The 13,908-nt window shown below is 52.6% G+C and overlaps 1 protein-coding gene across 4 annotated transcripts in view; it reads right to left on the bottom strand.

Annotated features, from left to right (window-relative positions):
- The window catches only part of LOC142910660 (uncharacterized), a 78,345-nt gene that overhangs the window by 4,501 nt on the left and 59,936 nt on the right, over positions 1-13,908 (bottom strand). For all 4 annotated transcript variants that reach the window (XM_076060027.1, XM_076060024.1, XM_076060025.1 and 1 more), the window contains 3 exons: positions 3,141-3,233; positions 2,093-2,243; positions 685-851 (listed from right to left, as the gene is read on the bottom strand). In XM_076060027.1, the coding sequence (XP_075916142.1) occupies positions 685-851; positions 2,093-2,243; positions 3,141-3,233 (411 nt within the window). The remainder of the gene's footprint in view (positions 1-684; positions 852-2,092; positions 2,244-3,140; positions 3,234-13,908) is intronic.

Below are 13,908 nucleotides of genomic sequence, written 5' to 3'. Positions count from 1 at the left end.
CCTCAAACGAGCACCCGGCACGGTGTGTGGCGAACATCGCCAGCACCGGGGAGACAAAGGCGGTCGGGCGTGGCGCTGGCCACCCACCCCCTCGTGCGCCGTGCCGGCCTTCACAGGTGCTACTTGTTAACAGCACTTGCCCCTGCGGCCTGTTGAGGCTACACCAGACGTGGGCAAAGTACGGCCCCCGGGCCTTATACGGCCCGTTGGGCTTTTTAATCTGGCCCGCCGAACTTGTCCAAATATTATTATTAAATTAAATTTTACCTTTCTCCTGTAATGCCCCCATTTCCCCATTAGACGGCGCTGTTTTCACGATGTTTGATCAGTCACGTTACGACATGTTTTTGTATTCATGTTCGTGCAATTTGTTAAATTGCCTTGCAAATAAATGCTTTGCTACCTGTTAAAGGCCAAATCCTTTCACGCAATGATTTTTAACACGTCATTTATATTTAGTTCACACAAACACTTCATCCGTCTGTTCCTGGCCCGGCCCCTCTGTCAAATTTTAGAATGCACTGTGGCCCGCGAGTCAAAACATTTGCCCACCCCTGGGCTACACGGTGGGGGATCTTCGTCTTCGATGGCGGCGGTTGCGGTGCGGCGGCGGTTAACGGCTCGGCGCCGGATCGGAGAGGGATTCCGGCCGACGGGTTTGTTGCCGGCGGCGACTTTGCTCACCTTCGATGGAGAGGTGCGCCCGCAGCTGGCCGGTGTTCAGGTTGTTGGTGGCGAAGCAGGTGTAAGTGTCCGTGTCCTCACGCCGCAAGTCCACGATGTGAAGGGTGCCGTTCTCGAAGATCTGGAAGCGCTCGCCCTCAACATTCAAGCTCCGGTAGTTCCTGAACCTGGCGGTGCGCGGGAAGGCGTGGGGGGGGCAGTCGGGGGGCGTGAACCGTTGAGGTTTGATGGCGATGCCGTCGGGGGATTTGAGATCCGGGGTCGGCGGCTTCGGGAGACGTGGAGGCGAACGTCCCGGGGGACGTTGGAGCGGCGAGGTTCACGCGGCCCTCCGCCGCGTTGAGTGCCCCTCTCTCGCTCTCTCGCTCTGAGCCACGTCCGCGTGGCGGCCATCGACAGTCGCCGTACCCCGCCCGCGCGAAATTATAAATGTTAGCCTATGGGAGCCTTTAACATTGAAGCCTATGGGAGCCTTTATCATTGAAGTCTATGGGAGCCTTTAACATTGAAGTCTATGGGAGTCTTTAACATTGAAGTCTATGGGAGCCTTTAAAATTGAAGTCTATGGGAGCCTTTAACATTGAAGTCTATGGGAGCCTTTAACATTGAAGTCTATGGGAGCCTTTAACATTGAAGTCTATGGGAGCCTTTAACATTGAAGTCTACGGGAGCCTTTAACATTGAAGTCTACGGGAGCCTTCAACATTGAAGTCTATGGGAGCCTTTAACATTGAAGTCTATGGGAGCCTTTAACATTGAAGTCTATGGGAGCCTTTAACATTGAAGTCTATGGGAGCCTTTAACATTAAAGTCTATGGGAGCCTTTAACATTGAAGTCTATGGGAGCCTTTAACATTGAAGTCTATGGGAGCCTTTATTATTGAAGTCTATGGGAGCCTTTAACATTGAAGTCTATGGGAGCCTTTAACATTGAAGTCTATGGGAGTGTTCTATGTTGAACTTCTTTCGCTCCGTACGTGGTCAGCCATGCAAACCCGCTGGCGGCATTCACAAAACAGACTCAGCTCCCGTGCCTCTGATTAGCACGGTTGGCCACGTAGGGTGCGAAAGAAGTTCAGGGCACGTACACATACAGAGAGACCCACGGACACCCAGGTCCACGGAGGCACAGATTAGCACGGTTGGCCACGTAGGGTGCGAAAGAAGTTCAGGGCACGTACAGCCCTCGCGACAGGGAGCGTCGAGGCGCGATGACGGTGTGCCGAACGAACGAGGAGCCTCTTCGTCGTCAGGGCCGTCGTTTGCGACATGGCCGGGTAGCTTCTGAAAAACAGCTGCACGGCTCGGTGGGCATCAGGCGGTGAAATAAACAAAAAGTCTCCAGCGAGCGGAGAGCGAGAGGAGAGGCGGAGAGGGACGGACGCTCTGGCGCGGCGTTCGGTCTCACCATAGGATGGTGGCGGGCGGCCACGCCAACACCGAGCACTCCATGTACACCGCCTCTCCCTCTCTCGCCCTGTACATCCTGTCTGGCTCCGACAGCATCTGCGGGGCGCTGGCTGTGTGAGGCGGTCGTCGGGGGGCTGCCGCGTCCCCCCCTACGAGTCGAGGAGGGGGGGGGGGGGTCGTAGATGGCGATTCGCACAAAGGGGGTTTAAAAAAATATTTTAAAAATCGATTTTCAGAACCCTCTCTCTCTCCCTCTCGCCTGCAAGGTTCTGCGGCTCGCAGTGGTGGTTTCTCGTCACCGTGGCGGTCTCGTGGATTTCTTTCTCCGGGTCCTTCCGGGCGTCTCTCCGCGCGCGCCGCGCTCAGAATCGACGTCGCGCGTTTCAAAGCGTTTGGGCCGCGAAACGAAAAATGTCCGCTCGCGCTGACGATGGCGACGGCCCGGTCGCCGGTGAAAAAGCGCCACGTAGCTCGGTGGGGCCCTTACCTGCCGGTCAAACACAAAAACAAAGTTTTTCGCAGTTTTAGTTTTCCTAACGAGGGGACGCCAGCCCGGCCCCCCGGGAATCGACATGGGGGGGGTCACGCCGGGGTCGCGGGTCATGAGCGACGACTCCGTTGTTGTCCACCCGGCGGTGGGAGTGAGCTCACCGCGGTGCTTCCCGTCTAGGCGGGTGGCACGCGGTGGGGTGAAGTGTGGGACACTTCAAGAGGTTTGGCTGGCGTGGCGGAGGAGTGGGGTCCAATGTGCCCTGCCTAGAGGGGAGCTCCCTACAGCCCTCTGTGCAGTGAAGGACCTCCTCCTTATCCTCCTCCCCCTCCTCCTCCTCATCCTCCTCCCCCTCCTCCTCCTCCTCCTCATCCTCCTCCCCCTCCTCCTCCTCCTCCCCCTCCTCCTCCCCCTCCTCATCCTCCTCCTCCCTCCTCCTCCTATTCCTCCTTCCGCCAACAGGGTCACGAGCAAGTACTTGCAGTGCTGCACCTTAACAAACCGCGTACTCAACTGGGCCCTGTACGTGTGTGTGTGTGATGTCGCAACCGTGCACCTTTCCGTCGTGTGTCCGGAGATTGCTGCTTTGCTGCATACACCTGATGTGAGCTTCTTTGGTACCGCACGTGGCCAGAGATGATAACCGCAGCTGCGGGCGAAAATACAGCAGAGTGTTAGTAGGGTGTCTGTGTGAGTAGTCTGTGGGTCTCTGTGTGAGTAGTGTGTGGGTCTCTGTGTGAGTAGTGTGTGGGTCTCTGTGTGAGTAGTCTGTGGGTCTACTGTGTGAGTAGTCTGTGGGTCTCTGTGTGAGTAGTGTGTGGGTCTCTCTGTGAGTAGTCTGTGGGTCTCTGTGCGAGTAGTGTGTGGGTCTCTCTGTGAGTAGTCTGTGGGTCTCTGTGTGAGTAGTGTGTGGGTCTCTGTGTGAGTAGTGTCTGGGTCTCTGTGTGAGTAGTGTGTGGGTCTCTGTGTGAGTAGTGTGTGGGTCTCTGTGTGAGTAGTGTGTGGGTCTCTGTGTGAGTAGTGTATGGGTCTCTGTGTGAGTAGTGTATGGATCTTCCTGTAAGTAGTGTGTGGGTCTCTCTGTGAGTAGTGTGTGGGTCTCTGTGTGAGTAGTGTCTGGGTCTCTGTGTGAGTAGTGTGTGGGTCTCTGTGTGAGTAGTGTGTGGGTCTCTGTGTGAGTAGTGTGTGGGTCTCTGTGTGAGTAGTGTATGGGTCTCTGTGTGAGTAGTGTATGGATCTTCCTGTAAGTAGTGTGTGGGTCTCTCTGTGAGTAGTGTGTGGGTCTCTGTGTGAGTAGTGTGTGGGTCTCTGTGTGAGTAGTGCGTGGGTCTCTGTGTGAGTAGTGCGTGGGTCTCTGTGTGAGTAGTGTGTGGGTTTCTGTGTGAGTAGTCTGTGGGTCTCTGTGTGAGTGGTCTGTGGGTCTCTGTGTGAGTAGTGTGTGGGTCTCTGTGTGAGTAGTGCGTGGGTCTCTGTGTGAGTAGTGCGTGGGTCTCTGTGTGAGTAGTGTGTGGGTTTCTGTGTGAGTAGTCTGTGGGTCTCTGTGTGAGTAGTGTGTGGGTCTCTGTGTGAGTAGTGTGTGGGTCTCTGTGTGAGTAGTGTGTGGGTCTCTGTGTGAGTAGTGTGTGGGTCTCTGTGTGAGTAGTCTGTGGGTCTCTGTGTGAGTAGTGTGTGGGTCTCTGTGTGAGTAGTGTGTGGGTCTCTGTGTGAGTAGTCTGTGGGTCTACTGTGTGAGTAGTCTGTGGGTCTCTGTGTGAGTAGTGTGTGGGTCTCTCTGTGAGTAGTCTGTGGGTCTCTGTGCGAGTAGTGTGTGGGTCTCTCTGTGAGTAGTCTGTGGGTCTCTGTGTGAGTAGTGTGTGGGTCTCTGTGTGAGTAGTGTCTGGGTCTCTGTGTGAGTAGTGTGTGGGTCTCTGTGTGAGTAGTGTGTGGGTCTCTGTGTGAGTAGTGTGTGGGTCTCTGTGTGAGTAGTGTATGGGTCTCTGTGTGAGTAGTGTATGGATCTTCCTGTAAGTAGTGTGTGGGTCTCTCTGTGAGTAGTGTGTGGGTCTATGTGTGAGTAGTGTCTGGGTCTCTGTGTGAGTAGTGTGTGGGTCTCTGTGTGAGTAGTGTGTGGGTCTCTGTGTGAGTAGTGTGTGGGTCTCTGTGTGAGTAGTGTATGGGTCTCTGTGTGAGTAGTGTATGGATCTTCCTGTAAGTAGTGTGTGGGTCTCTCTGTGAGTAGTGTGTGGGTCTCTGTGTGAGTAGTGTGTGGGTCTCTGTGTGAGTAGTGCGTGGGTCTCTGTGTGAGTAGTGCGTGGGTCTCTGTGTGAGTAGTGTGTGGGTTTCTGTGTGAGTAGTCTGTGGGTCTCTGTGTGAGTAGTCTGTGGGTCTCTGTGTGAGTAGTGTGTGGGTCTCTGTGTGAGTAGTCTGTGGGTCTCTGTGTGAGTAGTGTGTGGGTCTCTGTGTGAGTAGTGTGTGGGTCTCTGTGTGAGTAGTGTGTGGGTCTCTGTGTGAGTAGTGTGTGGGTCTCTGTGTAAGTAGTCTGTGGGTCTCTGTGTGAGTAGTGTGTGGGTCTCTCTGTGAGTAGTGTGTGGGTCTTTGTGTGAGTAGTCTGTGGGTCTCTGTGTGAGTAGTGTGTGTGTCTCTGTGTGAGTAGTGTGTGGGTCTCTGTGTGAGTAGTCTGTGGGTCTCTGTGTGAGTAGTCTGTGGGTCTCTGAGTGAGTAGTGTGTGGGTCTCTCTGTGTGAGTAGTGTGTGGGTCTCTGTGTGAGTAGTGTGTGGGTCTCTGTGTGAGTAGTGTGTGGGTCTCTGTGTGAGTAGTGTGTGGGTCTCTGTGTGAGTAGTGTATGGGTCTCTGTGTGAGTAGTGTATGGATCTTCCTGTAAGTAGTGTGTGGGTCTCTCTGTGAGTAGTGTGTGGGTCTCTGTGTGAGTAGTGTCTGGGTCTCTGTGTGAGTAGTGTGTGGGTCTCTGTGTGAGTAGTGTGTGGGTCTCTGTGTGAGTAGTGTGTGGGTCTCTGTGTGAGTAGTGTATGGGTCTCTGTGTGAGTAGTGTATGGATCTTCCTGTAAGTAGTGTGTGGGTCTCTCTGTGAGTAGTGTGTGGGTCTCTCTGTGAGTAGTGTGTGGGTCTCTGTGTGAGTAGTGTGTGGGTATATCTGTGAGTAGTGTGTGGGTCTCTGTGTGAGTAGTGCGTGGATCTCTGTGTGAGTAGTGTGTGTGTCTCTGTGTGAGTAGTGTGTGGGTCTCTGTGTGAGTAGTGTGTGGGTCTCTGTGTGAGTAGTGTGTGGGTCTCTGTGTGAGTAGTGTGTGGGTCTCTCTGTTAGTAGTCTGTGGGTCTCTGTGTGAGTAGTGTGTGGGTCTCTCTGTGAGTAGTCTGTGGGTCTGTGTGAGTAGTGTGTGGGTCTCTGTGTGAGTAGTGTGTGGGTCTCTGTGTGAGTAGTGCGTGGGTCTCTGTGTGAGTAGTGCGTGGGTCTCTGTGTGAGTAGTGTGTGGGTTTCTGTGTGAGTAGTCTGTGGGTCTCTGTGTGAGTAGTCTGTGGGTCTCTGTGTGAGTAGTGTGTGGGTCTCTGTGTGAGTAGTCTGTGGGTCTCTGTGTGAGTAGTGTGTGGGTCTCTGTGTGAGTAGTGTGTGGGTCTCTGTGTGAGTAGTCTGTGGGTCTCTGTGTGAGTAGTGTGTGGGTCTCTGTGTGAGTAGTGTGTGGGTCTCTGTGTGAGTAGTGTGTGGGTCTCTGTGTGAGTAGTGTGTGGGTCTCTGTGTAAGTAGTCTGTGGGTCTCTGTGTGAGTAGTGTGTGGGTCTCTCTGTGAGTAGTGTGTGGGTCTTTGTGTGAGTAGTCTGTGGGTCTCTGTGTGAGTAGTGTGTGTGTCTCTGTGTGAGTAGTGTGTGGGTCTCTGTGTGAGTAGTCTGTGGGTCTCTGTGTGAGTAGTCTGTGGGTCTCTCTGTGAGTAGTGTGTGGGTCTCTGTGTGAGTAGTCTGTGGGTCTCTGTGTGAGTAGTGTGTGTGTCTCTGTGTGAGTAGTGTGAGGGTCTCTGTGTGAGTAGTCCGTGGGTCTCTGTGTGAGTAGTCTGTGGGTCTCTGAGTGAGTAGTGTGTGGGTCTCTCTGTGTGAGTAGTGTGTGGGTCTCTGTGTAAGAAGTGTGTGGGTCTCTGTGTGAGTAGTGTGTGTGTCTCTGTGTGAGTAGTGTGAGGGTCTCTGTGTGAGTAGTCCGTGGGTCTCTGTGTGAGTAGTCTGTGGGTCTCTGAGTGAGTAGTGTGTGGGTCTCTCTGTGTGAGTAGTGTGTGGGTCTCTGTGTAAGAAGTGTGTGGGTCTCTGTGTGAGTAGTGTGTGGGTCTCTGTGTGAGTAGTGTGTGGGTCTCTGTGTGAGTAGTGCGTGGGTCTCTGTGTGAGTAGTGTGTGGGTCTCTGAGTGAGTAGTGTGTGGGACTCTCTGTTAGTAGTGTGTGGGTCTCTGTGTGAGTAGTGTGTGGGTCTCTCTGTTAGTAGTGCGTGGGTCTCTGTGTGAGTAGTGTGTGGGTCTCTCTGTTAGTAGTGTGTGGGTGTCTGTGTGAGTAGTGTGTGGGTTTCTGTGTGAGTAGTCTGTGGGTCTCTGTGTGAGTAGTGTGTGGGTCTCTGTGTGAGTAGTGTGTGGGTCTCTGTGTGAGTAGTGTGTGGGTCCCTGTGTGAGTAGTGTGTGGGTCTCTGTGTGAGTAGTGTGTGGGTCTCTCTGTGTGAGTAGTGTGTGGGTCTCTCTGTGTGAGCAGTGTGTGGGTCTCTGTGTGAGTAGTGTGTGGGTCTCTGTGTGAGTAGTGTCTGGGTCTCTGTGTGAGCAGTGTGTGGGTCTCTGTGTGAGTAGTGTGTGGGTCTCTGTGTGAGTAGTGTGTGGGTCTCTGTGTGAGTAGTGTGTGGGTATATCTGTGAGTAGTGTGTGGGTCTCTGTGTGAGTAGTGCGCGGGTCTCTGTGTGAGTAGTGTGTGTGTCTCTGTGTGAGTAGTGTGTGGGTCTCTGTGTGAGTAGTGTGTGGGTCTCTGTGTGAGTAGTCTGTGGGTCTCTGTGTGAGTAGTGTGTAGGTCTCTGTGTGAGTAGTCTGTTGGTCTCTCTGTGAGTAGTGTGTGGGTCTCTGTGTGAGTAGTGTGTGGGTCTCTGTGTGAGTAGTGTGTGGGTCTCTCTGTGAGTAGTGTGTGGGTCTCTGTGTGTGTAGTGTGTGGGTCTCTGTGTGAGTAGTGTATGGGTCTTCCTGTGAGTAGTGTGTGGGTCTCTGTGTGAGTAGTGCGTGGGTCTCTGTGTGAGTAGTGTGTGGGTCTCTGTGTGAGTAGTATGTGGGTCTCTGTGTGAGTAGTCTGTGGGTCTACTGTGTGAGTAGTCTGTGGGTCTCTGTGTGAGTAGTGTGTGGGTCTCTCTGTGAGTAGTGTGTGGGTCTCTGTGTGAGTAGTCTGTGGGTCTCTGTGTGAGTAGTGTGTGTGTCTCTGTGTGAGTAGTGTGTGGGTCTCTGTGTGAGTAGTCTGTGGGTCTCTGTGTGAGTAGTCTGTGGGTCTTTGAGTGAGTAGTGTGTGGGTCTCTCTGTGTGAGTAGTGTGTGGGTCTCTGTGTGAGTAGTCTGTGGGTCTCTGTGTGAGTAGTGTGTGGGTCTCTGTGTGAGTTGTCTGTGGGTCTCTCTGTGAGTAGTGTGTGGGTCTCTGTGTGAGTAGTGTGTGGGTCTCTCTGTGAGTAGTCTGTGGGTCTGTGTGAGTAGTGTGTGGGTCTCTCTGTGTGAGTAGTATGTGGGTCTCTCTGTGTGAGTAGTGCGTGGGTCTCTGTGTGAGTAGTGTGTGGGTCTCTGAGTGAGTAGTGTGTGGGACTCTCTGTTAGTAGTGTGTGGGTCTCTGTGTGAGTAGTGTGTGGGTCTCTCTGTTAGTAGTGCGTGGGTCTCTGTGTGAGTAGTGTGTGGGTCTCTCTGTTAGTAGTGTGTGGGTGTCTGTGTGAGTAGTGTGTGGGTTTCTGTGTGAGTAGTCTGTGGGTCTCTGTGTGAGTAGTCTGTGGGTCTCTGTGTGAGTAGTGTGTGGGTCTCTGTGTGAGTAGTGTGTGGGTCTCTGTGTGAGTAGTGTGTGGGTCCCTGTGTGAGTAGTGTGTGGGTCTCTGTGTGAGTAGTGTGTGGGTCTCTCTGTGTGAGTAGTGTGTGGGTCTCTCTGTGTGAGCAGTGTGTGGGTCTCTGTGTGAGTAGTGTGTGGGTCTCTGTGTGAGTAGTGTGTGGGTCTCTGTGTGAGGAGTGTGTGGGTCTCTGTGTGAGTAGTGTGTGGGTCTCTGTGTGAGTAGTGTGTGGGTCTCTGTGTGAGTAGTGTGTGGGTCTCTGTGTGAGTAGTGTGTGGGTCTCTGTGTGAGTAGTGTGTGGGTCTCTGTGTGAGTAGTGTGTGGGTATATCTGTGAGTAGTGTGTGGGTCTCTGTGTGAGTAGTGCGCGGGTCTCTGTGTGAGTAGTGTGTGTGTCTCTGTGAGAGTAGTGTGTGGGTCTCTGTGTGAGTAGTGTGTGGGTCTCTGTGTGAGTAGTCTGTGGGTCTCTGTGTGAGTAGTGTGTAGGTCTCTGTGTGAGTAGTCTGTTGGTCTCTCTGTGAGTAGTGTGTGGGTCTCTGTGTGAGTAGTGTGTGGGTCTCTGTGTGAGTAGTGTGTGGGTCTCTCTGTGAGTAGTGTGTGGGTCTCTGTGTGTGTAGTGTGTGGGTCTCTGTGTGAGTAGTGTATGGGTCTTCCTGTGAGTAGTGTGTGGGTCTCTGTGTGAGTAGTGCGTGGGTCTCTGTGTGAGTAGTGTGTGGGTCTCTGTGTGAGTAGTGTGTGGGTCTCTGTGTGAGTAGTCTGTGAGTCTACTGTGTGAGTAGTCTGTGGGTCTCTGTGTGAGTAGTGTGTGGGTCTCTCTGTGAGTAGTGTGTGGGTCTCTGTGTGAGTAGTCTGTGGGTCTCTGTGTGAGTAGTGTGTGTGTCTCTGTGTGAGTAGTGTGTGGGTCTCTGTGTGAGTAGTCTGTGGGTCTCTGTGTGAGTAGTCTGTGGGTCTCTGAGTGAGTAGTGTGTGGGTCTCTCTGTGTGAGTAGTGTGTGGGTCTCTGTGTGAGTAGTCTGTGGGTCTCTGTGTGAGTAGTGTGTGGGTCTCTGTGTGAGTAGTCTGTGGGTCTCTGTGTGAGTAGTGTGTGGGTCTCTCTGTGAGTAGTGTGTGGGTCTCTGTGTGAGTAGTCTGTGGGTCTACTGTGTGAGTAGTCTGTGGGTCTCTGTGTGAGTAGTGTGTGGGTCTCTGTGTGAGTAGTCTGTGGGTCTACTGTGTGAGTAGTCTGTGGGTCTCTGTGTGAGTAGTGTGTGGGACTCTCTGTGAGTAGTGTGTAGGTCTCTGTGTGAGTAGTCTGTTGGTCTCTCTGTGAGTAGTGTGTGGATCTCTGTGTGAGTAGTGTGTGGGTATCTCTGTGAGTAGTGTGTGGGTCTCTCTGTGAGTAGTGTGTGGGTTTCTGTGTGAGTAGTGTATGGGTCTTCCTGTGAGTAGTGTGTGGGTCTCTGTGTGAGTAGTGTGTGGGTCTCTGTGTGAGTAGTGTGTGGGTCTCTGTGTGAGTAGTGTGTGGGTCTCTGTGTGAGTAGTGTGTGGGTCTCTCTGTGAGTAGTCTGTGGGTCTCTGTGCGAGTAGTGTGTGGGTCTCTCTGTGAGTAGTCTGTGGGTCTCTGTGTGAGTAGTGTGTAGGTCTCTGTGTGAGTAGTCTGTTGGTCTCTCTGTGAGTAGTGTGTGGATCTCTGTGTGAGTAGTGTGTGGGTATCTCTGTGAGTAGTGTGTGGGTCTCTCTGTGAGTAGTGTGTGGGTTTCTGTGTGAGTAGTGTATGGGTCTTCCTGTGAGTAGTGTGTGGGTCTCTGTGTGAGTACTGCGTGGGTCTCTGTGTGAGTAGTGTGTGGGTCTCTCTGTGAGTAGTCTGTGGGTCTCTGTGTGAGTAGTGTGTGGGTCTCTGTGTGAGTAGTGTGTGGGTCTCTGTGTGAGTAGTCTGTGGGTCTACTGTGTGACTAGTCTGTGGGTCTCTGTGTGAGTAGTGTGTAGGTCTCTGTGTGAGTAGTCTGTTGGTCTCTCTGTGAGTAGTGTGTGGGTCTCTGTGTGAGTAGTGTGTGGGTCTCTGTGTGAGTAGTGTGTGGGTCTCTCTGTGAGTAGTGTGTGGGTCTCTGTGTGAGTAGTCTGTGGGTCTCTGTGTGAGTAGTGTGTGTGTCTCTGTGTGAGTAGTGTGTGGGTCTCTGTGTGAGTAGTCTGTGGGTCTCTGTGTGAGTAGTCTGTGGGTCTCTGAGTGAGTAGTGTGTGGGTCTCTCTGTGTGAGTAGTGTGTGGGTCTCTGTGTGAGTAGTCTGTGGGTCTCTGTGTGAGTAGTGTGTGGGTCTCTGTGTGAGTAGTCTGTGGGTCTCTGTGTGAGTAGTGTGTGGGCCTCTCTGTGAGTAGTGTGTGGGTCTCTGTGTGAGTAGTCTGTGGGTCTACTGTGTGAGTAGTCTGTGGGTCTCTGTGTGAGTAGTGTGTGGGTCTCTGTGTGAGTAGTCTGTGGGTCTACTGTGTGAGTAGTCTGTGGGTCTCTGTGTGAGTAGTGTGTGGGACTCTCTGTGAGTAGTGTGTAGGTCTCTGTGTGAGTAGTCTGTTGGTCTCTCTGTGAGTAGTGTGTGGATCTCTGTGTGAGTAGTGTGTGGGTATCTCTGTGAGTAGTGTGTGGGTCTCTCTGTGAGTAGTGTGTGGGTTTCTGTGTGAGTAGTGTATGGGTCTTCCTGTGAGTAGTGTGTGGGTCTCTGTGTGAGTAGTGTGTGGGTCTCTGTGTGAGTAGTGTGTGGGTCTCTGTGTGAGTAGTGTGTGGGTCTCTGTGTGAGTAGTGTGTGGGTCTCTCTGTGAGTAGTCTGTGGGTCTCTGTGCGAGTAGTGTGTGGGTCTCTCTGTGAGTAGTCTGTGGGTCTCTGTGTGAGTAGTGTGTAGGTCTCTGTGTGAGTAGTCTGTTGGTCTCTCTGTGAGTAGTGTGTGGATCTCTGTGTGAGTAGTGTGTGGGTATCTCTGTGAGTAGTGTGTGGGTCTCTCTGTGAGTAGTGTGTGGGTTTCTGTGTGAGTAGTGTATGGGTCTTCCTGTGAGTAGTGTGTGGGTCTCTGTGTGAGTACTGCGTGGGTCTCTGTGTGAGTAGTGTGTGGGTCTCTCTGTGAGTAGTGTGTGGGTCTCTGTGTGAGTAGTGTGTGGGTCTCTGTGTGAGTAGTGTGTGGGTCTCTGTGTGAGTAGTCTGTTGGTCTCTCTGTGAGTAGTGTGTGGGTCTCTGTGTGAGTAGTGTGTGGGTCTCTGTGTGAGTAGTGTGTGGGTCTCTCTGTGAGTAGTGTGTGGGTCTCTGTGTGAGTAGTCTGTGGGTCTACTGTGTGAGTAGTCTGTGGGTCTCTGTGTGAGTAGTGTGTGGGTCTCTGTGTGAGTAGTCTGTGGGTCTACTGTGTGAGTAGTCTGTGGGTCTCTGTGTGAGTAGTGTGTGGGTCTCTCTGTGAGTAGTGTGTAGGTCTCTGTGTGAGTAGTCTGTTGGTCTCTCTGTGAGTAGTGTGTGGATCTCTGTGTGAGTAGTGTGTGGGTATCTCTGTGAGTAGTGTGTGGGTCTCTCTGTGAGTAGTGTGTGGGTTTCTGTGTGAGTAGTGTATGGGTCTTCCTGTGAGTAGTGTGTGGGTCTCTGTGTGAGTAGTGCGTGGGTCTCTGTGTGAGTAGTGTGTGGGTCTCTCTGTGAGTAGTCTGTGGGTCTCTGTGTGAGTAGTGTGTGGGTCTCTGTGTGAGTAGTGTGTGGGTCTCTGTGTGAGTAGTGTGTGGGTCTCTGTGTGAGTAGTGTGTGGGTCTCTGTGTGAGTAGTGTGTGGGTCTCTCTGTGAGTAGTCTGTGGGTCTCTGTGCGAGTAGTGTGTGGGTCTCTCTGTGAGTAGTCTGTGGGTCTCTGTGTGAGTAGTGTGTAGGTCTCTGTGTGAGTAGTCTGTTGGTCTCTCTGTGAGTAGTGTGTGGATCTCTGTGTGAGTAGTGTGTGGGTATCTCTGTGAGTAGTGTGTGGGTCTCTCTGTGAGTAGTGTGTGGGTTTCTGTGTGAGTAGTGTATGGGTCTTCCTGTGAGTAGTGTGTGGGTCTCTGTGTGAGTACTGCGTGGGTCTCTGTGTGAGTAGTGTGTGGGTCTCTCTGTGAGTAGTCTGTGGGTCTCTGTGTGAGTAGTGTGTGGGTCTCTGTGTGAGTAGTGTGTGGGTCTCTGTGTGAGTAGTCTGTGGGTCTACTGTGTGACTAGTCTGTGGGTCTCTGTGTGAGTAGTGTGTAGGTCTCTGTGTGAGTAGTCTGTTGGTCTCTCTGTGAGTAGTGTGTGGGTCTCTGTGTGAGTAGTGTGTGGGGCTCTGTGTGAGGAGTGTGTGGGTCTCTCTGTGAGTAGTGTGTGGGTCTCTGTGTGAGTAGTGTGTGGGTCTCTGTGTGAGTAGTGTGTGGGTCTCTCTGTGAGTAGTCTGTGGGTCTCTGTGCGAGTAGTGTGTGGGTCTCTCTGTGAGTAGTCTGTGGGTCTCTGTGTGAGTAGTGTGTAGGTCTCTGTGTGAGTAGTCTGTTGGTCTCTCTGTGAGTAGTGTGTGGATCTCTGTGTGAGTAGTGTGTGGGTATCTCTGTGAGTAGTGTGTGGGTCTCTCTGTGAGTAGTGTGTGGGTTTCTGTGTGAGTAGTGTATGGGTCTTCCTGTGAGTAGTGTGTGGGTCTCTGTGTGAGTACTGCGTGGGTCTCTGTGTGAGTAGTGTGTGGGTCTCTCTGTGAGTAGTCTGTGGGTCTCTGTGTGAGTAGTGTGTGGGTCTCTGTGTGAGTAGTGTGTGGGTCTCTGTGTGAGTAGTCTGTGGGTCTACTGTGTGACTAGTCTGTGGGTCTCTGTGTGAGTAGTGTGTAGGTCTCTGTGTGAGTAGTCTGTTGGTCTCTCTGTGAGTAGTGTGTGGGTCTCTGTGTGAGTAGTGTGTGGGTCTCTGTGTGAGTAGTGTGTGGGTCTCTCTGTGAGTAGTGTGTGGGTCTCTGTGTGAGTAGTCTGTGGGTCTACTGTGTGAGTAGTCTGTGGGTCTCTGTGTGAGTAGTGTGTGGGTCTCTGTGTGAGTAGTCTGTGGGTCTACTGTGTGAGTAGTCTGTGGGTCTCTGTGTGAGTAGTGTGTGGGTCTCTCTGTGAGTAGTGTGTAGGTCTCTGTGTGAGTAGTCTGTTGGTCTCTCTGTGAGTAGTGTGTGGGTCTCTGTGTGAGTAGTCTGTGGGTCTACTGTGTGAGTAGTCTGTGGGTCTCTGTGTGAGTAGTGTGTGGGTCTCTGTGTGAGTAGTCTGTGGGTCTACTGTGTGAGTAGTCTGTGGGTCTCTGTGTGAGTAGTGTGTGGGACTCTCTGTGAGTAGTGTGTAGGTCTCTGTGTGAGTAGTCTGTTGGT

Source organism: Petromyzon marinus, unplaced genomic scaffold (assembly GCF_048934315.1).
Source record: "Petromyzon marinus isolate PM22_M1 ecotype Great Lakes invasive population unplaced genomic scaffold, UKy_Petmar_22M1.pri1.0 PM_G_Scaffold_15, whole genome shotgun sequence".
In the NCBI taxonomy this organism is placed as follows: Eukaryota; Metazoa; Chordata; class Hyperoartia; order Petromyzontiformes; family Petromyzontidae; genus Petromyzon; species Petromyzon marinus.
The sequence above is the reverse complement of the archived record's forward strand: the minus strand, read 5'-3'. Positions and strand labels throughout refer to the sequence as shown.